Source organism: Papaver somniferum, chromosome 1 (assembly GCF_003573695.1).
Source record: "Papaver somniferum cultivar HN1 chromosome 1, ASM357369v1, whole genome shotgun sequence".
Taxonomy (NCBI): domain Eukaryota; kingdom Viridiplantae; phylum Streptophyta; class Magnoliopsida; order Ranunculales; family Papaveraceae; genus Papaver; species Papaver somniferum.
Genome location: NC_039358.1, coordinates 1,699,652 through 1,725,046, shown reverse-complemented (window position 1 = coordinate 1,725,046; position 25,395 = coordinate 1,699,652). Strand labels below are relative to the sequence as shown.

Here is a 25,395-nt window from a genome sequence, read left to right as displayed (position 1 = left end):
AAGATTAATGCCAGGAGGCATGCAGGGAAAGTCAATAGGCATGCAAAGCAGGTTCATGCAGACTTAATACAGGAGGGCAGTTTCATGCAGAACTAATGCAGGGAAGTTTATGGCTAGGAGGCATGCAGGGAAACTTATTACAGTTTATGACCAGTAGGCAATTAGAGGAAGACCTTAATTCACATTTGTATAAATAGAGGGAATTACAATCCCAAAAAGGAGGCTAGATGAGAGAGAAAAATCCATTGTAATTCTGATATCAATAAAACATCACTTCCCAAGGGGATTCGTCCGTAGATGTAGGCAAAACTTGCCGAACCACGTAAAATTCATGTCTCTCATCTTTATGCTTGTTTCATATTTTAAACCCTGTTTTCCTCATCATCACCAAAATCATCATGTTTAGTGCCCGGAAATATTTTTAGGTATAAACAACCTTCCATTGCATAATGTCGTGGTGCTGCTACATGAAAGAGTTCTTGAAAGTTCGCATTTTTAAGATCATATGAGATGACCATTTTCCTATCATGTATTAGTAGTATTAACCTCGGTGAATCTTCTACTTCTTCATGAAAGGATATTAAATTGTAACCACGAATATAACCAAAAATTGGATCAGAAACTACTGGTCCCTGCAGATCCACTTTGTACTTCACACTCCAACCCGTGTAATCGGTGTCCATTTCCATTATGTCCAAGTGTGAACATATCTTAAGAGAAACCTCCACACAAAACAAGTGGCCACCATACTCGTCAAAGTTATTAATTCTGTACTTCCTAAAGTACCTTTGATAATCAAGCTCCTGGAGAGGCCGAGGCACTTCCCCAATTACTTCTCGATCAATATCAAAATAAACCAAAGATTGATCACCACAAGCAAGCCAATTCAACATACCATTCCACGACACACCAGAAAATTTTCCTATCAAATTAGGCAATATATACTCATTTCCACAACCACAAAGCTTCCAAGACTTGGTTTCCGAAGAGTAGACTTCGATTCTTTTCTTAAAATCCCTTTCTTTGACATCCCATAAGCATATAACTTTGTAATATGGTGACCGGAGTGAATCGTAAACCAAGTTAACATTGCCAGCAAAAGTAAACCCACCCTTTCTTAGTATGGATTTCGGTAAAATACTGTATTTCTTTGTGAACGGATCAAAGATGTAGTAAATACATTTCTTACTATCATTTGCAAGTACTACAAAGGAAAAGACCATTACAAGATTGAACAATCTTTATGGAACAGTTACCAAATCTATCATCCAATGCAATGCTTTTAAATGGGACATAACGACCATTCTCATCCCCCTTAAGATTGATATACTCATACACGGGTTCTTGCCGGTCTTCACCTAAATCGGTTTCATTCCAGTACAATCCTTGGACTGATAAGTGAGGGTTTTGAAGACAGTATTTGTGATTGAAATAAGGTTCTTGTATGAGAGAAAGCCATTGTTTTGATACAGATTTGAATATAAGCAGATATTTCAAAGGTAAACGGAGTAAAATCTGTGACAACAGATTAATATTGCTAGCTATTACTACTGATGGTGATGATGATGGCGATGATGAAGAATTACTGTTATAAACTGAGATTTTACCTTTTTTTCTTTTTTTAGAAAGCATTTTTGAAATGAAATAGAGTACTAAACAGCACCGTCTTCAGAAGAGAAAAAACTCAAGATCTGTCAAACCCTAAATCTCCATAGACAAGTCGAAACTGAATCGCTTCCACTTCTCTGTTTACTTTTAGGAACACAAAAGGGACACTCCCTAGGGCTGCACAAAACCGACCCTACCCGCCGACCCAACCCACACCCACCGAAAAATACCCGCACCCGACCCAACCCATCTAGACACGGGTCGACTATGGGTGATAACAGCTGAACCCACCATATGTTGGGTTGGTTGTGGGTAGCAGCTTATGTCACCCGAACCAACCCGCCCACCCGCCTATCTTAACCCTAGATCTCCTAACTATTAATCCTAGCCGTCAATTCTCATATATAAGTCAAAAATCTAACCTAACTAGCCCTAATCACTTTTTTCTCTCCGTTTCTTTTTATCTTTCCTCTCTTCTGCAGTCTTCCTTCTTCACTTCACCACTAAATCGAAATCACCTCCAATTCAGTTCGATACCAGTATACCACCATCAAATTCCAGAAAGGTAATTTCATTACATGATTCAACTGAATGTTAGGGTTAATGTTCTTTGATTTGAATTGTTTTATTGTTAGAGTTTATGTTCTTTTGTTTTGAATCTCTTTGTTTGATACTTTGATTGAAATTTGTTTTTCATTTGACGTATTGGGTTTGTATTTGTTCTTTAATTCATTTGCATGTTTTTTTTTTCTGTATTTGTTTCTTTTAAAAGGTTTAAAATAACTAATATGTTGATACGGAAGTAGATTTTTTTGATTTGGGATGTTTTTTTATCAGGGTGTGATGATTTCCTAGGTTTTGATTTGTGGGTATGTTGATTTTTTAGGTTCCAGTATTTAGGTATGATGATTTGTGGGTGTAGATGTTGATGTTGATGCCAATGTTATGGATGAGCTCATGGATTGCTTCCACAATTAAGCGTCTTTCTTTGTTCATTTTTGTTTGTTTGTTTGGGAACGATCAGACCCAAATTTATTATCAATCATCTTCCCATCTCTATATTCAATTGGGTTTGTTTGTTCTTCTAGAATGTATTTATCGCAGTTCTAACTTACTAGGAAGATAATTTGATATACAGGTAGAAGGGATATTATTAGTTTAGTTAACCAATGAATGGTTGAAGCTTATTCCAGTTTGTTTAGTTGTGAAATTCCGGTGTATGTAGTTCAGGGATGTTAGTTTTATCTAATTAGTATGCATCTGTGAGTCTTATATGTATGGATGTGTTGCAGATTTCGGTTGAGATCAAATGTTGATATTGAAAATATGAGTGAGGAATTTTCGTGCTGGTAACGTTTTGGTAAAAACCTTTATACGTCGTCTGACTCGAAACAAGAACCTCTTGGCTGGGGTGCTGGTATTGACAAAGCCGGTCAGTCATCTACAAAAGGTAATAGTTCTTAATCAGAGAAGAATTAGTGGTAAATGAATTGAGGCAATTGTAGATGGGAATTTCTGTGCTGACGATATCAACCTGGTCATCGTCGTACTAATTAATTCGGGTTAGTTAAGTACTACTGTACCATGATCTGTTTATTCCTGGTATTCTATTTTTTATAATCATGTGCCAAACTGCCAACCTTGGTTGGTTTTCCAGTTCCTATGCATGTGTTGAGATATAGAAAACTATTAGATGCAGTATTTTTGTTTTCTTTTTCTGCATAATAGTGTTTCAGTGTTGATTGTATTCTAGAAACCAGTAAATTTGCATCTGCGTGACATTTAGGCTTTAGCTGTGGATCTTTGAAGACCTAATGTGCTTATGTATGCTGAGCTGATCATCTGTTATTATCTAAATCTGTGTAGTTGTGTCCAGTAATTCACTATTCACTGCTCCTTTAGTTTTATCAATTCATTTTTTAACATGTGTTGCATTGTAAGAGAAGCTGTCTGCTAAGCTTAGCTCCTACTGCTGCATGTCCGGCTCAACTTTGTTAATGTAAGTATGTAACTAACTTGCATACTTCGTTTTATTTCAGGCTAGCAGAGCATTCAGGGGTAAAACATCCACATCTTCTCGGGGGTCGCTGATGGTCGCTTTATATGATCTTAGGCTATAGTATAGTAGGCAATAGTCTTTTATCTTTTGAGCTTTGAACAGTTGAACACTTGAACTCATTTTCTTATACTTTGTTTTGCATGCACTTTGTAACTTTGTAGTTGGCACCAACTTCTTACTTCTCTGGATTATTGTCATTTGCTTAAACTTGGGTTCAGCTTTTTAATCCTCATCTGTAAGAGTCTTAGGTATGTATGTATGTAAATTTTTTTTTTTTTTGGTAAGTAATGTGTATTTTATGGTGGGTAACCCACCACCCACCCGATCCAACCCACTGAAAAGTGGATCGGGTGAAAACCGACCCATTGTTATGTTGGGTCGGTTGTGGGTGAAAACTTATGTTACCCACCATCAGTGGGTTGGGTGGTGGATGAGGCCAAACCCGACCCAACCCGACCCATGTGCAGCCCTAACACTCCCCATCATATGGGTCCCACACACGAAAGCTATTGATGTCATGGGACAATTCTACCCTTACGGAAGTTATCCAGATCCAACGCTGGAGAGAGGGGCGATTCTACCGCTTGGGTCGGTAGGGTTGGGAAAATGGGATCTCACTGATTCGCAGTAAGAACCACTCACTGTAAAAGCCCTCAATCTTTAAAGAAGCACTAAACTTTACCATGGGAGCTCTAATACCATATCAAGAAGCATAAGTTTCAACAACAAATAATGTTGGATAGTGTATTATTCATCTCCAAGAGGAGTTATATATTTAGCAAGATACAAAAACAGGAAAAAAGAAAAAGCCAAAGAACAGTAGAGTTCAAAGACTTGTTGTAAGTACACATGTAATAGAAACTCGAAAAGGAAATAAATACAAAGGTAAATTTAATTATACATGTAGCTAATATTCAACAATCATCGGCATTGTTCTTTTTGAGGTGGTTTGAGGCTTTGAGTTTGAGCTCCAATTGCAATGAAGAATGAACAACTACTTGGGGTCGGAATCTTCTGAAACAACAGCTAAATCTGAAGGAGGCTGGTTGTAATACTGTTGTTGAAAGATCAGGTGAAACTAATAAGCTTCCTATTGGACCAAGTTCTGGACAATCGCTCCTTCCAATTAGAACAGATTGCACAACACCAGTTGGCATGCGACCAACTAAATATAGACTGCATTTACTAAATTCTTGAACAACAGCCACAACTTCCGCAGAATTTTTAAGCAATCTCTTCTCATATTTTAGGTATGTGTTTTGAGGGATCTGCTTTTCGAACTCGGATAGGACTTTCTCATCGAGTAAACGACTTTCAGAATTACTTCCTTCATTCATTTCAATCACAGCTATTTGTCCACCGGATTCAAGCTGCATTGTGATGTGAATGACTGTTAATTTGATACCTGGATGCTCGGCCATGCGGACACCATAAGCAAGCGCTTCACGGTCGTCACGACCCCCAAAGAATATAACAGTAACGGAAGAAGAAACATTACTTGCAGACACTTGAGAGGCCCCACCAAGGCTACGGTCGACAAGGATACCTACAGAGCACGGTGCATTTTGGAGAACCTTGTGATTTACCCACCGAAAATCCGTACGTGCATTTTCGAGGGCACCATCTACTCTTTGGTGCTTGTGAAATGGGAGGATGATCATTGCTGCTTTCTTACTTTCGGCACTAGCACAGATATCCTCGTGCATATTCGACAGACCAGAGATGGATGTCATTGGTCTAATAGAGACATGACTCAACTGCTGGAAAGTATCAAAGGCGACGATAATGTGGTCTGAGTCTTTCCTCCCCTTATTCCAAAATGGTAATCCATTTTGCCGTGCCTTGTGTACCATGAGAATGCAGACGATCTCTCAGAGAGCTCTGTTAAGTGCAATGCGTAAACACATAAACCTTCTTGTCTTCCACTGCCACGAGAGGCCTCAATGAGATTTATCATTGTAGGGATATTCTTTGTACTATGGAAGCATGTCAAGATCCGAAGCTGGGAACTGACGTCTATGCTCTCTATCGTTCTATTCTTGTAGTCAGCTCCCATCAGGCCTGTCCTTTTCGATGGTTTATATATAATCATAACTATAGGTGTTGTGATGAAGGTTGTGAAGAGAGCCATCAAAACCATGATGGCAAAAGTTTGATCATTCAACACCTGAAACAAAAGTTCGACATATTAATTACCAACAATAAAATGAATACTGGTTTTTAACATATAATGCACAACTGACTAGAGAGGATATAGCTTTACCTTTCGGTCTTTGCCAATATTAAGGACGATGAGTTCCACCAAACCTTTACTGTTCATGAGAACACTCAAAGTAATAGATTCACGCCACGGGACCTTACAAGCACGGGAAACTCCAATAACACCGACAAGCTTCCCAAAACAAGCTGTGAATATAACCAAGACAAGAAGACCCCAAGATTGAATCCCTTGAATAGTGGCCACATTAGTTTTCAAACCACTTGAAGCAAAATACAACGGAAGGAAGAGGCCAGATACCAAATCCTCAACCTTTTCAACAAGAGAGACACCTAATGGCCCTTCTTTCGGGACAAGAATTCCAAAAACAAAGGCACCAAAGAGCGCATGGATACCAATAACGTCAGTCACAAATGCAGCTGCAAGAACAACACCTAAGGTGGCGCAAATATAAGTTTCTCCAACAGGTTCACCTTCATGGGTGCGTTTAGCCATCCATGCAAAGAGTGGTCGGAATATGACAATTGCTCCTGCAACAAATCCACAACAGAAAAGAACCCACAGAGACACAATCGGGGAATGACCTGAGCTAGAAAGAGCAACAGCTAGAGCAAGTAGAATCCAGGCCGTCACGTCGTCTACTGCAGCAGCCGACATAGCCATCCTACCTACATCCGTCGTGAGAAGCTTGAGCTCGGCTAGAATACGGGCTAAGACACGGAAGGAAGTAATGGAAAAGGCTACGCCCATGAATATGAAAAACGGTAGACCGTCAACGTCTTTTGATATTGTATTCTTAAGGACAAATGATGTTCCAATTCCTAAAGCAAATGGTACGGAAATTCCAGCAAGAGAAATACTGAGAATTCGCTTTCCAGTCTTAGAAAGGGATTTTGGGTCCATCTCTAAACCAACTAAAAACATAAAGAAGATGAGACCGATGTTGGCTAGAGTATCTAACACTGTTAAGCTTCGCTTAGGAAAAACTGCATCCAGGTATGTCTTATTACGACCTAGAGCTTATGGCCCGAGCAATATACCACCCTACAAGGTTCAAGGAAACAACAGCTCAAGCTAAGTATGATGACAACTTATATAAATATCTAAGAAGATAAGAGAAAATGCAAATGGAAATGGAATATAGCAGTGAAAGAACTTGCAATGATTTCAGCAACCACACGAGGCTGTTTTAGTGGCCTTAAAAGATAAGCAATAAACCGAGTGAGAACAATCACAAGGCATATCTGCATGATGAGAAGAGGAACCGCAAAATCTAGCGGACTGTCCCCTTGGAAAGTTCCATTAGATGTTGCCTTCATTGGAGGCGGACAAACAAGTTTGGTAGCATTAGACGCCATTTAATCACTTCAGACTAGTTGCGCCTGAATCATTCACCAGAAAACACCACGTATTAAATGGCAACTCAAATATAAATTATGAATGTACAGGTTCATTTTTCCACTACATATATACACACTAATCTAAATGTTGCCTTCGGGTTCAAGACATGGTTTTGATATGTTTTGCCCATTTTATATTTGCCACTTTCATCATTTATCAACCCCAACTTTTTTTTTTTTTTTTTTAAAAATAAATCTAATTTGCCATCTGGCTATCACAACAAGTCAACTTTAGCACTAGCAAATTCCATTTTTTGCGTCATGACTGATGGTTCATCATGTTCATCCTCGAAACAAAATTAAGAACCAAGTTTTTTTTCTTGCCTAATTCATTCATTGTTTCAAACAAAGAGTACGACCTGAAAACTGAATGCACTGATGAAACTATTTTATCCATCAGATCTCACATTTTCAGCTCAAAATATAACTTTCCCGAAGTTTTATTTGTATCTTGCATTAAAAGAGAAAGCATTGCAACTAGAAAATTGCACAAGAACAATTATCACTATATGCAGTAACAACAAATGAACGACATCAGTACTAAAAAACAAAACATGGCAACTAAATTAAAGATTATAAAGAAGAGAGACGATTTATTTGTCATTAGATAACTACATACAACATATTTAACAACATATTTAAAGATTGACGAAGCTAGAATGTTACCTTAACATATAAATGGAGTGTCTGATCTGATATCTTCGACGAAATCTGATAAACAAAAGAAAATGTATATAAGAAGAACCGGCAGAGTCCGAAGAGACACTTTTTTTATGGACTGCCAGCAGTGTTAGAAAACCAAACTTAGTTTTGTTTTCTATTTTGCGTGTGAAGATTCAAGAGAATCTAACACAATTTATAAAAGCCAATTCATTGGATCGGATAAGAAAAATAAGATCAATAAAATCTCCCACTAGGCCATTACAGTCTTCTCTGGCGAACGTGAATCCCGATTTAAAAAAAAAAAGAGGAAAAATGAAAAAAGTCTTCTCTGCAAACAAACTGTGACTTTTAATCTTAGTTCCCGAGTTACGATCCTGACCGTGACGATGTATCAAACCTTCATTTTTTGGGAACACTTGTTTTTTTTTATTTTTAATCAACGATTTGTGGAATGAAAATAGAGTAAGAAAATTATCCACCGTAGGGTGTATCTAACACTTTCCTCTTGAGTTTACTGAACACATCCCACAGTATTATGCTCCTGTGCCAGCTTTCCGTTAACAGAGTGTGAACAACGTACTCCAAGTGTTGTACATGTAAATTCTCCATCACATGGATTGTGATTTGTGAACCTGTTTGTACCCTAATATGTTATATCAAAAAATGGGCTTGGCTTACCTTATAAGCACTATGTACGATGACTCAAGACGGAGACCTATGAACAATAGCAAAGCATGATGGGCTACAAGACTAGCCTAGGGAACTGGCACATCAACAATACGAACTGCCATGTCAGCGCCACATGTCAACAAAATGAACTGACATGTTAGCATACAACGTCAGCAAATTGTCGCGCCATACTAGCAGAAAACGCGTGTTCGGCAGTCACAGTCCATCAGACGGTGACGTTATCATGATGTTAGTACTGTTATGACACCGTTAACGGCATCCACAGGAAAGGGAATCTCACCGTTTTGATGCAGCATCTTGATACCTTTCCTAATTTTGGTCTTTTTTTTTAGATTTCCTTTTCTTTTATAATTTCTTTTTTTTAGATGTTCGATTTTTAGGAAAGATAGGTTAATATAAATAAGGGATTGTAAGATAGTTTTATTCATTCAGTTTTAAGAGATAATAAACTAGAGTTTTCTCTAAAGCCTTGCATTGATTTGATTCTGTCATCAATTCAAGAGCCTTGCATCGAATTTGATTCAACTCTTCGATTCAAGAAGTCAGGTCTCTAGAAATTTTAACCTAAATTTCTAGATTGAGCTGAATTACCGTTGATACGCTGCGCCAGGTTGGTATCAGATACAGTCTACGTTCTTTTTCTGTCACTACAATGGTAAGACCTCGTCGAGCACCAGTTCGTACTGAAGCAGAAATCACTCGTGACGCCATTGCTGAGCTACAAGCCCAGATGGCTTCCATCACAACTGCCCTCCAAGCCCTTATGGTTCAGCAACCAACACCAGCCGTACGCGAACATGTTTCTCACGTTAACAGTAACAGAGACGATGTTGATAACGAAGAAAACCCGTTTGCAGACGACGTTAATCCCTTTGCTCCTCTACACACCAACCGTACCCTAGCACCAGATAACGTACAAAACGCAGCAACTCATATTCATTGGGAATCGGGTTTCAAAACCGAGATACCAGAGTTTCATGAAAATTCTTCAGCTGAAGAACTGCTCGATTGGATAGTCACGGTAGAAGAAATCCTAGAATTCAAACGAGCTCCAATGGATCAATGTGTTCCTGTTTTAACAATGCGTTTTCGTGGAAGAGCAGCTGCATGGTGGACACAATTGAAGACAACTCGTGCACGTCTTGGAAAACCAAAGATCATGTCATGGGATAAACTTTCATCAAAACTTAAGAAAACATTCTTGCCTTACAATTATGACCAGCTTATGTTTCAGCGTCTTCATACCATCCGTCAGGGAAATCGATCTGTGGCTGACTACTACACTAAATTTTTTTTACTTCTCAATCGAGTTGATATACAAGACTCTGAGCGTCAACTGGTGGCACGGTTTACAGCAGGATTACGACAACAGATTCAACACACAATCAATCTCTTCCATCCATTAACACTGTCAGAAGCACATCAACAAGCTTTAACTATTGAGGCGCAAACTAAATTATCCTTTTCATCATGGTCTACTGTTCGTTCTTCTCGACCAAATCACAATCCGACTGCGACAGATGACGCTGTTTCTGTCAAAGCAGACACACCCATTGTTCCAGCTCTTGACACTCGGCAAACTCGACCAAACTCAATTCATTGCTTTTCTTGTGGAGATTTAGGTCATCGACAGTCTAACTGCCCCACTAGAAACAGAAGAGGCCTCCTCCTTGACACTGCTGGTAATGACGTTGAAGTAATTTACGATGAGGAAACTACAGAGCCACAAGATGAAGTAGAGGTTCTTAAAGCTGATAGTGGACCAGCATTAATGTTGCGACGTGTGTGTTTAGCTCCGCGTGGAACAGATATCAACCCTCAACGACATAATCTTTTTCATTCAAAGTGTACTATTGGAGGCAAGGTGTGCAACTTCATATTTGATTCTGGTAGTAGTGAAAACGTCATTGCCCGAGTACAACACGATGGCTATCGTAATACCTACAGTTTTCGTTACAATAATCGCAATTTCACTCTACAGCCTTCTTTGCCCGAGAAACAACATACACCATCAGCTCCAGTCCTTTTCTTGCAGCAAAAGGCTTTTGAAAAAACACTTCGAGAAGAAAGATGTGTTCTAATATTGATCAATTCGGTTGTCAGAGAGTCTTTGCCGTCACCTCCAGAACATTTTCAAAGACTATTGGAAGAGTTTCAGGATGTTTTTCCTAATGAGTTACCACCCGGCCTTCCTCCCCTCAGAGATATTCAACACCATATTGATCTAATTCCAGATGCTGTTCTTCCTAATCGAGCTCATTATCGTATGAGTCCGAGTGAGCATGAAGAACTTAGACGTCAGGTTGAGGAACTTGTGTTGAAGGGATATTTACGTGAAAGCCTGAGTCCGTGTGCAGTCCCAGCTTTGCTTATACCAAAGAAGGATGGATCTTGGAGGATGTGTGTCGACAGCCGTGCTATAAACAAAATTACAGTACGCTATAGATTTCCCATTCCCCGTCTCGACGATCTATTAGATCAAATTGGAGCTGCAACGATTTTCTCTAAACTGGATCTTCGAAGTGGTTATCATCAGATACGAATCCGCCCAGGAGATGAATGGAAGACGGCTTTTAAAACTCGAGAAGGACTTTTTGAATGGCTTGTCATGCCCTTTGGCTTGTCCAATGCACCAAGCACTTTCATGCGTGTTATGAATCAATCTCTTCGGCCCTTAATAGGTAAGTTTGTAGTTATTTATTTTGATGATATTCTCATATTTAGTAAGTCCTTCACAGAACATCTTGCACATTTAAGAGAAGTACTTCTTGTTCTCCGTCGAGATCAACTATTTGCCACACTAAAGAAGTGTGAGTTCGGCTCTCCTGAGGTTCGCTTCCTTGGATACATCGTCTCAGCAAAAGGTCTAGCCGTCGATCCGAGCAAGGTAGAAGCAATCAGATCTTGGCCTACTCCTACTACTTTATCTGAAACTCGAAGTTTTCATGGTCTAGCATCTTTTTATCGAAGATTTGTGCCGCAATTTAGCAGTTTGATGGAACCTATCACTGATTGTATTCGTCATGATAGTGTCATCACTTGGACTACCGAAGCAACTACAGCTTTTGAGATCATTAAAACGAAATTGTTATCAGCACCTATACTAGCTCTTCCAGATTTTACTCAAGTTTTTGAACTTCATAGTGATGCTTCTAAGTTGGGCATTGGTGCTGTCTTGAGCCAACGCAACAGACCTATCGCCTTCTTCAGTGAAAAACTGGCTGGAGCTCGTCTACGTTATAGTACTTACGATGTGGAATTTTATGCAGTGGTTCAAGCAATCAAACACTGGAGATATTATCTTTTCCATAAAGAATTTGTTCTCTACACAGATCATGATGCTTTAAAACACCTGAACAGTCAAGATAAAATCTTAGCTCGTCACGCATCATGGATATATTACTTGCAACAATTTACGTTTTTTATCAAACACACGTCAGGTGTTTCCAATCGAGTTTCTGATGCCCTGAGTCGTCGCCATTCTTTGCTGAGTGTTCTTCATGTCTCAGTTCCGGGATTTTCCACCTTTGCTGATTTGTATGAGTCTGATGACTTCTTTGGTCGAGTTCTTCTTGACGTTCAGAATGGTCTTTCTCGAGATTTTACTATGCACGATGGATTTCTTTTTCGAGACAGTCGTCTTTGCATTCCAGACTGCAGCCTCCGTCTTAAACTTGTTGCTGAAACACATAATGAAGGTCACATTGGTCGCGACCGGACGTTGTATTTACTTTCTCAGTCTTATTTTTGGCCTGCATTGAGACGTGATGTTGAGCGTTTTGTCGAACGCTGTACAGTGTGTCAGACATCAAAAGGTCATTCCACGAATGCAGGTCTCTACCTTCCTCTCCCTATTCCAACACAACCATGGACGGACATCAGTATGGACTTTGTGATGGGTCTTCCTCGTACACAAAAGGGTTTCGATTCAATCTTTGTCATTGTTGATCGTTTCTCCAAGATGGTGCACTTCATTCCATGTAAAAAGACATCAGATGCAGTCCAAGTCGCAACACTTTTCTTTCGAGAGGTTTACAGACTCCATGGATTGCCAACTTCCATCGTTTCTGATCGGGATTCTCGGTTCTTAGGACATTTTTGGAGGTCTTTATGGAAATTACTAGGAACCAGCCTTGACATGAGCTCCGCTTATCATCCTCAAACGGACGGTCAAACAGAAGTGACCAATAGATCTTTGGGGAATTTGCTTCGCTGCCTTGTGGGTGATTCTATTAAAACTTGGGATTCAAAACTTCCTCAAGCAGAGTTTGCTCATAATCATTCACTAAATAGAAGTTCGGGGTTCAGTCCATTTCAGGTCGTTTATGGTCTTCTCCCTCGTGGTCCTTTGGATTTATCTACTCTTCCAGACCGTACACGTCTTCATGGTGTAGCTGATGATTTTGTAGACAACATTCATAAGATTCATACGCAGGTTATTACCAATCTCGAGTCATCCTCCTCAAAGTACAAAGCTGCGTCTGATTCTCGTCGCCGTCGTGTTCTCTTCGAAGTAGGTGATCAAGTTTGGGTATTTCTCACTAAAGATCGAATGCCGGCTCATGCTTATAATAAACTCAAGGCAAAGAAAATAGGTCCTCTCACAGTTGTGGAACGAATTAATGACAATGCTTATCGCCTACAACTTCCAGCAAACATCAACACTTCGGATGTCTTCAATGTTCGTTATTTATCACGTTTTGTTCCACCAGACCCAGTTCCAGATTCGTGGTCGAATCCTTCTACCCCGGCGGGACCTGATGCAGCATCTTGATACCTTTCCTAATTTTGGTCTTTTTTTTTAGATTTCCTTTTCTTTTATAATTTCTTTTTTTTAGATGTTCGATTTTTAGGAAAGATAGGTTAATATAAATAAGGGATTGTAAGATAGTTTTATTCATTCAGTTTTAAGAGCCTTGCATTGATTTGATTCTGTCATCAATTCAAGAGCCTTGCATCGAATTTGATTCAACTCTTCGATTCAAGAAGTCAGGTCTCTAGAAATTTTAACCTAAATTTCTAGATTGAGCTGAATTACCGTTGATACGCTGCGCCACCGTTCATCTTGAGCAAAATCATCACGCCATTATAACGCATTTTACTCCGTTATAACGTTGTTACAACGCCGCCGCTCCGTTACGATGCGGTTATTACTGTATTCAATAGTCTAGTTCAACTGTCACACTGTTATAACAATATCATTAACGTCGTTTAGTGCGTCATCATGATATCAGCAGAAGTAAATGTCTGCGTGCTATGCGTCATTATAACATCAACCACGGAAACATCAGCGATGGCCGACACCGGCGGCCATGTTCGATGGCCACTGCGGACGGTCAAGTTTGGCCACACTGAACTCCATCCGACTGCGATTGTTCTTGTGCGCACGCAGGCAAGCAATCATGTCTGCCTCGGATTTTTTCTCCCCCTACAATTCGTCTGCAGGATGTTTACCCAATCCAAGTCAAGCCGCGTCAGCTTAGCTGAGCCAACTCTCCATCAGAGTCGAGCCAACATTCCTGGATATTTTAGCCCAAATTTCCTTGGTTTATGGATGTTTCCACCCCACTTCATGGACTTTAACCAATTACACCCATTTTTGGGCGTGGTTACTTGTGCCCCTTTGCTTAGCTAGGTCCATAGAAATTAGGGGAATGATCCGGAAATTCTAGGGTATTTGTTGTCTAGTCGGTGAGGGGAAGTTCTGGAACCTTCCAGATGACTTGCAGAGCAAGTTAATACAAGTCATACTTATCTCGAAATTAGGGTTAAAACCCTAAACTGATACATATAAATATATCAGTTCATAACCCTAGGCTGAAATGTATGCATTCTCATGTGAAAAACTTTAGTGTTTGTATGGTAAAATATTCTTCTACCTCAAATACGAATTTGATGTGATTTGTTGAAGATTGATCTGCTGTTTTTTTCTCCAATTGAACAGTGTAGGGGGTACCTGCAAAAAACCATTCGATGCTTAAGTTATCTTAGGTTTTTCACGGATTATTTTAGTGGGGAAGATTGCATACCTTCTAGGATTGCGAACCCATCTATTTATATGTTGCAAATCAGGATTTTATCCTCATTTTCGATCTAAGCTTGAATTGCATTAATTGTCCCTTGCATGTCTCCTGTCATGAATTGCATTGACTGACCCTTGCATGCCTCTTGTCATGAATTGCATAACTGGCCCTTGCATGTCTCTTAGAAGTTTCCAGAAACTTCCTCTATGGCTATGGAATTAATCAAGCCAAATAGTGCAAAGGGTTGGCCCAAAAAATTAGGTGTACACATGCCAAGCCCAAAGAGAAAAGTGTGCATAAGCCCACAATGGGGCATAAATATCCGCAAGACAAACTAGTGTGGGCTGAAATATCAGCTAGCCAATGGTTCAACTCGGCTAACTCAGTGAGTCAACTCGGTGGGTGTAAAAATCCGTCAGTGTTCATACGTGGGGTGGAAATAACCCAGTCGCATCGAAGCTTGATGTACCGCGAAGCATAGGATCACCAATAGAGCTTTTGGCCGAAATCTGGTACGGCTGCCGGACTTGGCCGTCGGAGAAGGTTATGCGCGGTGACGTGGGAAACTGATGACATGGCATACTCTCGTTGATGAAGTGGTAACACTGACGTGTCACATCGATGACGTGGCATCATCTGGGCAGTGCACTTTGTTGATGTGGCAGTGTTGATGTGGCCCCTTCTCCTTAATGACGTGGCAGCGATGACGTGGCATCATATGGTCAGTTCAATTTGCAAACGTGTCGGCGCTGACGCGTTCTCTGATGACGTGTCACCTATTCGTTGATATCGTGGCAGCGCTGACGTTTCACATTGCTGATATGGCCATTTGGGTTGGTTCGCAATGCTGACGTGGCGTACTGGTGACGTGACGTTGCTGACGTGGTGACAAATGGTTGGCTAGTTTGATGACGTGGCAGCTACTAACCTTATTTTGGGTATTTCGCATGTGGGCTTTTATGTATCGTGTTTGTGAGGCCTAGTTAGCCATACTTGGCTAACAAGAGAAGTCTAGGCCCAATGAACCATACTTTAACTAATAAGAGGAGTCTTTATTAGCTAATTTAGGTTTTAATAAGTGGGTTAGATTAGTGGATTATTAGGATTAGTTATAATCTTAATTAGGATAAGGCAGATTAGTCTTTCCTAATCTTTTAAGACATTCCTTATAACGTTGGGTGGACATTTTCATCACAAAGTAGTCCCCCATTTTTTAAATAGTCCCCAATAAACGGTTTTTTTCTTTTGTTGTGAATCCATCATGGTCTCCCATTATTAGGTTTAAGCTAACCCACTTGTGGCTCATCTTTTAGTGTAAAATATTATGGTACAAACATTTAGCTAATTTAAGCATTAGAGGTTCTCTTTGCTAGTTTTCTTTGCTAGTACCCCCATCACTCTTCCTTTGAAGAGAAAGGTTATAGTTCGATTATCAATTTAATCATCATCTGATGATTCGTGTTTGAGGTAAAATTCTTTTACTGTACAAACAAAACCCTACCCGGCGGCTAGGTTTACTATCCAAAAATGAAAAAGGTTGAATAATTCGCCAACACACACCAATTCCATAAAAAAATGTACAGTTCATGAAATTTGACAACAGAAGTAACTTACAATAACACACAGGGAAAAACACATAAAACTTTCAAGAAAACATCCAACCGCACCTGGTGATAGCGAGGGTTGCTTAGTTCCTGTAACAGAAAATCAACAACTATTTGGAGTCTAAATCTTCTGGATAAACAACAGCTAAATCTGAAGGTGGCTGCATGTAATATTGTTGAACAACCAAAACCGAAGCCGTTGTTGAAAGATCTGGTGAAACTAATAAGTTTCCGATTAGACCAAGTTCTGGACAATCACTCCTTCCATTTAGCACATGTTGCACAACACCAGTTGGCATTCGACCAACTAAAAATAGACTGCATTTACTGAATTCCTGAACAACAGCTAAAACTTCCGCAGAATTGCTAAGCAATCTCTTCTCATATTTTAGGGAAGGGTTCTGGGAGATCTTCTTTTCGAACTCAGATAATACCTTCTCATCGAGTAAATGACTTTCAACAGGACTTTCCCCGCTCATTTCAATTACAGCAATATCTCCACCAGATTCAAGCTGCATTGTGATGTGGAGAACTGCTAAGTTAATACCTGGATGCTCGGCCATGCGAATAGCATAAGAAAGTGCCTCTCGGTCATCACGACCTCCAAAGAATATAACAGTAATGGAAAAAGAAACATCACTTGCAGATACTTGAGAGACCCCTCCAAGGCTACGGTCAACGAGTATTCCTACGGAGCATGGTGCATTTTGGAGAACCTTGTGGTTTACCCACCGAAGATCTGTTCGTGTAGTTTCAAGGGCTCCATCTATCCTTTGGTGCTTGTGAAATGGGAGGATAATTATTGCAGCTTTCTTTCTTTCAGCACTGGTACATATATCCTCATGCATACTCGACAACGCAGAGATGGTTGTTAATGGTCTTACAGATACATGACTCAACTGCTCGAAAGTCTGAAAGGCGACGACAATTTGGTCCGAGTCTTTCCTCCCCTTATTCCAAAATGGTAATCCATCTTTCCGGGCCTTCTGTACCATGAGAATTGCAGATGATCTCTCTGACAACTCTGTTAAGTGTAACGCATAAACACACAAACCTTCTGGTCTTCCACTACCACGAGACGCCTCAATGAGATTTATCATTGTCGGGATATTATTTGTACTATGGAAGCATGCCAAAATCCGAAGCTGGGAACTGCCATCTGTGCTCTCTATTGTTTTGTTCTTATAGTCAGTAGCCGTCAGTCCTGCCCTTCTTGAAGGTTTATATATAATCATAACTATAGGTGTTGTAATGAAGGTTGTGAACAGAGCCATCAAAACCATGATGGCAAAAGTTTGATCGTTCAAAACCTGCACAAATGAAGGAATCTCTATGAACTCTGGTTACACATATTTCCGGGCAACAAAAAAAAGAAAGAAAAATACCGACTACAAAGAGTATGCATGCATGGTTATACCTTTCGGTCTTTACCAATGTTAAGGACGATGAGTTCCACCAAACCTTTGCTGTTCATGAGAACACCCAAAGTAAAAGACTCACGCCAAGGGACCTTACAAGCACGGGACACCCCAACAACGCCGACAAGTTTCCCAAAACAAGCTGTGAATATAACCAAGACAAGAAGACCCCAAGATTGAAGCCCTTTAATTGTGGCCACGTTGGTTTTCAAACCACTTGAAGCAAAATACAACGGAAGGAAAAGGCCAGATACCAAATCTTCAACCTTTTCAACAAGAGCGATACCTAACGGCCCTTCTTTTGGCACAAGAACTCCTAGGACAAAGGCACCAAAGAGTGCATGGATACCAATAAGGTCGGTCATAAATGCAGCTGCAAGAACAGCACCTAAGGTGGCGCAAATGTAAGTTTCTCCAACAGGTTCACCTTCTTGGGTTCGTTTACCCATCCATGCAAAGAGTGGTCGGAATATGAGAACTGATACCACAACAAACCCACAGCCACATAAAAGAACCCAAAGAGCAACAATCGGGGAATGACCTGAGCCAGAAAGAGCAACAGCTATAGCAAGCAGGATCCAGGCAGTCACATCGTCTACTGCAGCAGCCGACATAGCCATCCTGCCAACATCTGTTGTGAGGAGTTTGAGCTCGGCAAGAATACGGGCCAAGACAGGGAAGGCAGTGATGGAATAGGCTACACCCATGAATACAATGAATGCTAGACCGTCAACGTCTTTGGATATTGTATTCCGAAGGACAAATGATGTCCCAATTCCTAAAACAAATGGTACCGAAATTCCAGCAAGAGAAATACTGAGAATTCTCTTTCCGGTTCTAGACAGGGATTTTGGGTCCATCTCTAAACCAACTAAGAACAAAAAGAAGATGAGGCCGATGTTGGCTAACGTGTCTAAAACCGTAAGGCTTCGTTTAGGAAAAACTTTATCCAGGTATGTCTTGTTACGACCAAGAGCTGAAGGCCCGAGCAATATACCACCCTGCAAGGTTCAAGAAAATAATAGCTGAAACTTGTTTTGCAGTATGATGACAACTTAAACATATAACAAGATAAGAAAAACTGAAAAAAAGAAAATCGAAACGAAATACAGCAGTAAAAGAACTTACAATGATCTCAGCAATTACACGAGGCTGTTTTAGAGGCTTTAAAAGATAAGCAAGAAACCGAGTTAGGACAAGCACGAGGCATATCTGCAAGATGAGAAGAGGAACCGCAAAATCTAGTGGACTGTCCCCTTGGAATGCTCCATTAGATGTTGCCTTCATTGGAGGCGGACAAACAATTTTGGTAGCATTTGACGCCATAGAATCCCACAAAATTTTCAGATCACTAGCTAGCGCCTAAATCATTTACCAGAAAATACCACGAATTAAGTCGCAACTCAAATATATATTATGGATGTAATAAACATTAATTCAGTGAACTTTAACCGGCCCAGTTTATTAGATACGAAAGAGGTCATTTTATTTAAGGAAAATGGATCATTTGTCCAAATATTTTTAAAACATGGTTCTAATGGACGAGTAAAAATTATTACGGATGAAATGGACAAAAAAATAGCAAGGATGAAATTGGATTCATCCTAGCTTAAACTTAAAAAATAGCGAGGATGAAACTGGATGCATTCTGATGTAAATTAAAAATAAGAAAAAGTATTTGAAAATGGATAGGATGAAACTGTTTACATCCTGGCTATTTTAGCATTTTTGTCCATTTAAACATTATCAAAACCTAGATGTCTTTTTCATCCAAGAATTATTGATTTTGGTCTTTTTAACCAATTTTGTGTTTTATTTACATCCCCACGTATTCTTTATGAACTTACATTATAATGATTTGTAACATATTAGTCCTGGTGTATCAATAAGGGATAGAAAATATGCAATGATGAAACATCACACCAGCAAGGTAACAAAATTCAGAAAAATATTTTTTTATTTTTAATATTTCAGTGATCCATTTCCTTTCTAAAATTCAACTTTTCAAAAAAATTTAATTTATTGTTTTAGTTTTTTCAGATTATTATACTAGTAATTATTTTTATTACTAAGAGAAAATCATTCCAAGCGTAGTTCTTTCTAGGTCATCTATAGAGCCCTTAAACTTGAGAAAAGCTAGGTAGAGCCTTTATCAGGGACGGACCAACAGCTGGGCTAAAGGGGCTTTAGCTCAGGTTGTTTTTTCAGTCCACAAACCAAAAAAAAAGATTACTACTCGACCAAGACTTCTAGCCCGGGTCTTAAAAGGAAAATTATCCTTCCTGGGTCCGTCCCTGGCCTTTATATGAAAAAGAAAGTATGAGTGATAGGAAATTAAATCTAATTAATCTACTAAGTATTCCAAATTGCCAATCTCAAAATTGTAGAGAAAATTTTACCCAAGTCATCACAGGGGTTTGAGAATCCCTCTGTTCATCAACAGGATTAAAGATTAGAAAAAAATAATCAAAGAAACCCGATTTTCTAAACTCAAGAAATTAAAATTTAATGGAGTTTGATCTCCTTGAATACAGTATAAGTTATATTTATAACCACCTGATTTCCTTCCTGCTATGTTGGGTCTTCTTGAATCACTAGTGGTTACTTGAAATTATTCAGTTTCCCCCAATGTCTCATAAAATTTCTTGAATATTGGGGCCTGGATGGCATATATAATTCTTCCAAAAAATGAAAAAACTGGCATTGAATCAAAAACCAGAACATGAATTACATAATATAGTTGGTTTGATTGCAGCAATAGTAATAGCAGCCCCTAGCTCCCATCTTGCAGTCTAGTGTTAGTGCAGCGAGTATACAAATGTTTATCTCTAGGGGTGGGTATATATAGTTATTTTTTACACGATGTATATACACAATTATGAACTACTGAGCTACCGAGAATTTAGAAAGAAAACCAAAACATTTGCTTCCAAATTTATTTTGCATGACTTATCTAAATTTGTACATGCAGTTAACAAAGTCATCTTGCATGTCATTTAGCACGGTGGAGATTGTTACCTTAGAAAAGATCTGCTAAATGATTTCTTCGTGATAAATTAATGGAGCTTGCTGATTTCTTGGATGCAGTCTTATAAACAGAAGAAAATTCTATATAAGAAGAACAGACACAGTCTGGAGAATCGGAACTGGGGGACTTGTGGCGGTTTTGAACACCAAACTGTGTTTGGTATCTGTGTGTGCAAAGATTCAAGAGAATCTGACCCTATTTATAAAATTTCATTCTATCGGGCCTATGAAAAGTCGTTGTTTTGCGTATCCAAAACAGCTTTATCATGTAGAACTAATCTTAATTTTTTCTCAACCAATGCTTACTAGTAGTAGCTTGGTGTTGTAGAACTAACTTTAAATGTTCATTAATTTATCTTATTTTCTCAACTTGAGGGTAACTAGTAGGTTGATAATGTGCAAATAATTTTAACTGTTTATTGATATATTTTTCTCAACCAATGGTTACTAGTAACTTGACCTCGTAAAACTAATAATTTTAGCTTTTTAATATTTTTTTTCTCAACGTCTATTAATTATTGTTACTTGTTATATTTTTTCCTTAACTGGGAAGGTCTTATCTGGACCACCGATGTTGATCTATATTAAAGAAGAACAACTGGTTAAGATGCAAGAGAATTAATCTAACCCTATTTATGCAGTTTAATTCATTGCACAGGACATACAGCAAAGTCGTTGTTTTTGCATATCCCCAGTACCAATAATGTCAAACCGGAAGCTTCGTGCCGATGTCATCATAATAAGATGGCGAAGGCATTGGATGATGGTACCAATGACCTGAGTTTGAAACTTGTCATCATTGAATTCTTTACCCATGAAAAGAAGAAGAAAAAAAAAAAGCTGATAACTTAACTACTGTACCATTGATTATAACATTTTTCTAGTGGTTTTCTCTCAACAATAATTCATTAACCCTACTTGTCATATGTAATTTTTCCTTAGGGCTAAGTCTTATGCTGAGGCCAATTGTTGTTCAACTTAATCTTCAAATTTCAATATCTACGTTATCGTACAAGGAGACTAAGTTTAGTGATACAAAGAAACTGAAACGGAAAGCGCTAAATGGTTGAGCACCGGCGGTTTAGGAAGGTTAATATATGGAAAAGGTTAAAGAGAATACAAGATGTAAAGAACGCCTAAGCGTGGCAAAGGGAGGTAGGCTAAAAGCCTTGCCTAAAACAAGCTAACAGCAAAAGTTAGCATCAAGCAAGGAAAGTCCAAGCACAAATTAAACAGAAGCAAACAAACAACAAAGGCCAGCGTCTTCTCCCATGAGAGTGTTTCCCTCTACCTAAACTCTCGTTACAATCGTTGGGATTTTCACAATTCCATTGAAGTCTGAAGAGCTCTCTCCCTATTTTCTGGTAAAACTTATTATCTTCACAGGAAATGAATTTGTTGGTTTATTCCAAACCCACATTTGAATATCCAACAGTTAGCCAACCTAGAGGTGTAAGATGTGCCGACACAGCCCAACACATCTCATTAAGAGGCGAGCCGACCGTGCTGTGTGCCGTGATGTGTCGTGCCAGAAATTAAGGTGTACCGTGTTGTGCAGTGCTTGAGAACGTGATGTGCCGTGTTGTGTTGTGCCTGGCACAATTGTTTTACATTTTTCAAAATAAATATTTTCAACATATTTAGATAGTATACGAGTTGTTATTGAAATAGTTCGACACGAAGATGGAATGTCAAAAAAATAGTTAGAATAAACATTCTTTTGTGATTGGAAATTATCAATATTTATACTTTCTATGTCGTGCAAAAGCAAAACAGAAATTATTATACCTCTATTTTTCTTGCTCCTTGCTCCATAACTAAGAAAATTGATAGAGTTGTGAGAAATTTCTTATGGGATGATGAAAATAAGAAAATAATTCACAATATTGGTTGGAAATTGTCTTCAAAACCAAAAGAAAAGGGTCGTCTTGGTATAAGAAGAAATAAGCAAGTGAACTCGGCTTTGGTAAAAAAATATGGTGGTGGCTTTGGTCTAGAGAAAGATGCGTTATGGAGGAAAGTCATAGTTGAAAAATTTGGCATAACATTTACCGGTTGGGAAACTCTCCAACTCAAAGGATCGAAAGGTAGTAGCTTGTGGTTTAATATCTATAAAGAGCTTGAAAACTTCAACAAGAATATTAGATTCAAAATTGGAGAGGGTAAGGAAACTAGATTTTGGAAAGATTCTTGGTTTGGTGAAGGAAGATTACGTGATATGTTTCCTTTGGCTTATGAAGCTTTGTTGGAAGTTAAACTAAGATATGATGAAGTTTGGCGTTGGATCAACAAGTATTGTTGACATAGTCTGAGTGGATCAACATACATTGTTGATACATAGTGCGATATTTGGAAGTTGGAGTTTACTTGAGAAGCAAGGTGTTTGAGTTCTAGAGAGTTCTAGAAGAGTTCTATTTAGAGTTTGCTTTATGTTAGGAAAGTGTCTTTGTTTAGAGTTTTATCTTTGTTAGGAAAGTTTTCTTTGAGTGATCGTCAAGTTTGTGAGACTATAAGTAAGCTATTGAGCCATAAGAATTGTACACCGAATTTGATTATCAATGTAGTCTATTATTTGCTTCCGCGTGTGATCTCCTCTCTCTTGCTCGATTCTACATATGGTATCAGAGCAAGGTGAGAGGAAGAGAAAAGAGAAGGAGGGAAAGTAGAAGAAGTTTTCTTTTGTTTTCGGTGATAGGAATTGTTTTTGATTAAAGGAGAAGAAGTTGTGTGAGGTTCTGATGTTTTAAATAAAATTGGAGTTAGTCATGTTTGGTTAGGGTTTGGAACAAACAAAGAAGATTTGGTGGTTTCTGCTAATTGTCAAGAAAAAAGAAGGAAGAAGTTGTTGTTGTACGTAGTTGAGTTTTTTCGGAAAGTTTTTTAAACAAAAAGATTGCGTGAAGTTTGAAGATGTCAAAAAGAAAAAAGCATAGCCCATGTTGGTAGTAGTAACCATTGATGGTGGTAAGTTTTGGATAAGTGTCGGTTTGCGAAGGTTTACAGCTTGATTTAGAAGTTAAGATCGAAGGTTTCGAATTGTTGGAGAATGGACAGAGCTTTCGGTCAAAGCAACACAGAGAATGAAGGTCGAGTTGAAGATTGTTTTCTGAGATGAATGGGAAGATGGTGTTGTTTCTATTCATTGCTGATGTGATCAATGGTGGAGTTCAAGATATTGGTATTGCGTAATGGATGATCGGTACTGCGAATGGTTAAGACGTAGAAGAACTAGAGATGCCATCGTTCACGGTGATGCTGTGGTGATTCGTTGGTTGTAGGGTCAGGAAAGGTGCCGAGAGTTTTGAGGACGTAAAAAAAAAAAAAAGCGTTACTAAGTAGATGTTACAGGTGAACAGAAGTGTGACTGAATACTTGAACAAAAGCGTGACCTAATTGTTATAGAAGTGTTATTGGATGAGAGTAACAGTATGGGTGTTACAGAAGCGTAACAGAAGAAAGTGTCACAGTTGCAGACAGTAACAAAAGTGTTATAACAGTGAAAAAGTGTTACAGTCTTCTGGCAGAGGCGTTGTAGAAATCAGTTTGTTGGGTATGTTCGTGATAGTGAACAAGGGTTGCTGTGGCAGAGCATTGAAGGATTTTGGAAGACGAAGAAGTTTAAGGTGAGTGGTTGATTTAAAGGGTTAAGTCATGGATACGAAATAGACGCAGTAGGATCAAAGTTGGTACTGCAGTCAGAGGATTGGTACAGTTTGATAGAGAATCAAAGATGGTATTGCAGTCAGGAGGACTGGTACAGTTTGATGGAGGTCAAAGATGGTATTGTAGTTAGGACTGGTACAATTTGATTAAGTTGATCGAATTCAGATACTTATAATGACAAGGAATGTTGGGTGGATGTGTTTCAGCTTAAGGGAGAATGTTGAAGTTTAAGCTCAAACAGGTTAAGCTTAGAGAAAGTCTTATGGTGGAATCCATCCATCTTCCATCTTCCACGCCACCTCAGCACTTGGAACTGTGGATGGAAGCGCAAGTGTAATTGTGGAATAGTAGAAACGCTATTTTTAATGGAGCTAAAAAAACGCAATTATGAATGGAGCTAAAAAACGCAACTATGAAGCTTTTTTTCAACCGTTAGATTTCAACAACTCATTTTAAATCGGATAAAAAAAAAGCAATTCTTAATTGCGTTTTTTTAGCTCCATTCTTAATTGCGTTTAACGCTATTCTTATTGGCGTTGGATCAACAAGTATTGTTGACATAGTCTGAGTGGATCAACATACATTGTTGACACATTGTGCGATATTTGGAAGTTGGAGTTTACTTGAAAAGCAAGGTGTTTTCGGTGATAGAGAATTGTTTTTGATTAAAGGAGAAGAAGTTGTGCGAAGTTCTGATGTTTTTAATCAAGTATCTATCACCAAAAACAAAAGAAAACTTATTCTACTTTCTCTCATTCTCTTGTATCTTCCTCTCACCTTGCTATGATACCATTTGTAGGATCGAGCAAGTGAGAGGAGAGCACATGCAGAAGCAAATAATAGACTACATTGATAATCAAATTAGGTGTATAATTCTTATGGCTCAATAACCAACTTATAGTCTCACAAACTTTCTCTTGTTACGTTTATGCCACAAGCAATAACTATCACAAAGTCTGCCATACTTTGCATGTATTATAAGTTTCTTCCACAAACTCTTCAACCACACTTAAGCTTAACAT

The 25,395-nt window shown here is 38.8% G+C and overlaps 2 protein-coding genes and 1 pseudogene across 5 annotated transcripts; all 3 read right to left on the bottom strand.

Moving 5' to 3' along the window:
* Nucleotides 1-362: 362 nt before the first annotated feature.
* Nucleotides 363-1,632, bottom strand: LOC113340447 (F-box protein At5g07610-like). The gene is made up of 2 exons (XM_026585591.1): nt 1,257-1,632; nt 363-1,204 (listed from the first exon to the last, which is right to left on the bottom strand). Exons 1-2 carry the CDS (start codon nt 1,630-1,632, stop codon nt 363-365), a joined length of 1,218 nt encoding a protein of 405 aa, XP_026441376.1.
* A 2,949-nt stretch (nt 1,633-4,581) lies between these two features.
* Nucleotides 4,582-8,059, bottom strand: LOC113340431 (annotated as a pseudogene).
* An 8,130-nt stretch (nt 8,060-16,189) lies between these two features.
* On the bottom strand, nt 16,190-21,006 carry LOC113277149 (cation/H(+) antiporter 18-like). Of its 4 annotated transcripts, none has more exons than XM_026526316.1 (5): nt 20,702-21,006; nt 20,240-20,380; nt 18,812-19,045; nt 17,683-18,684; nt 16,190-17,575 (listed from the first exon to the last, which is right to left on the bottom strand). In XM_026526316.1, exons 3-5 carry the CDS (start codon nt 19,007-19,009, stop codon nt 16,376-16,378), a joined length of 2,400 nt encoding a protein of 799 aa, XP_026382101.1. In that variant the 5' UTR covers nt 19,010-19,045; nt 20,240-20,380; nt 20,702-21,006; the 3' UTR covers nt 16,190-16,375. The 4 variants fall into 4 exon arrangements, with proteins under 4 accessions (XP_026382101.1, XP_026382106.1, XP_026382110.1 ...); XM_026526321.1 differs by having other exon boundaries at nt 20,240-20,361; XM_026526325.1 differs by having other exon boundaries at nt 20,240-20,342.
* Between the last annotated feature and the right edge of the window lie 4,389 nt (nt 21,007-25,395).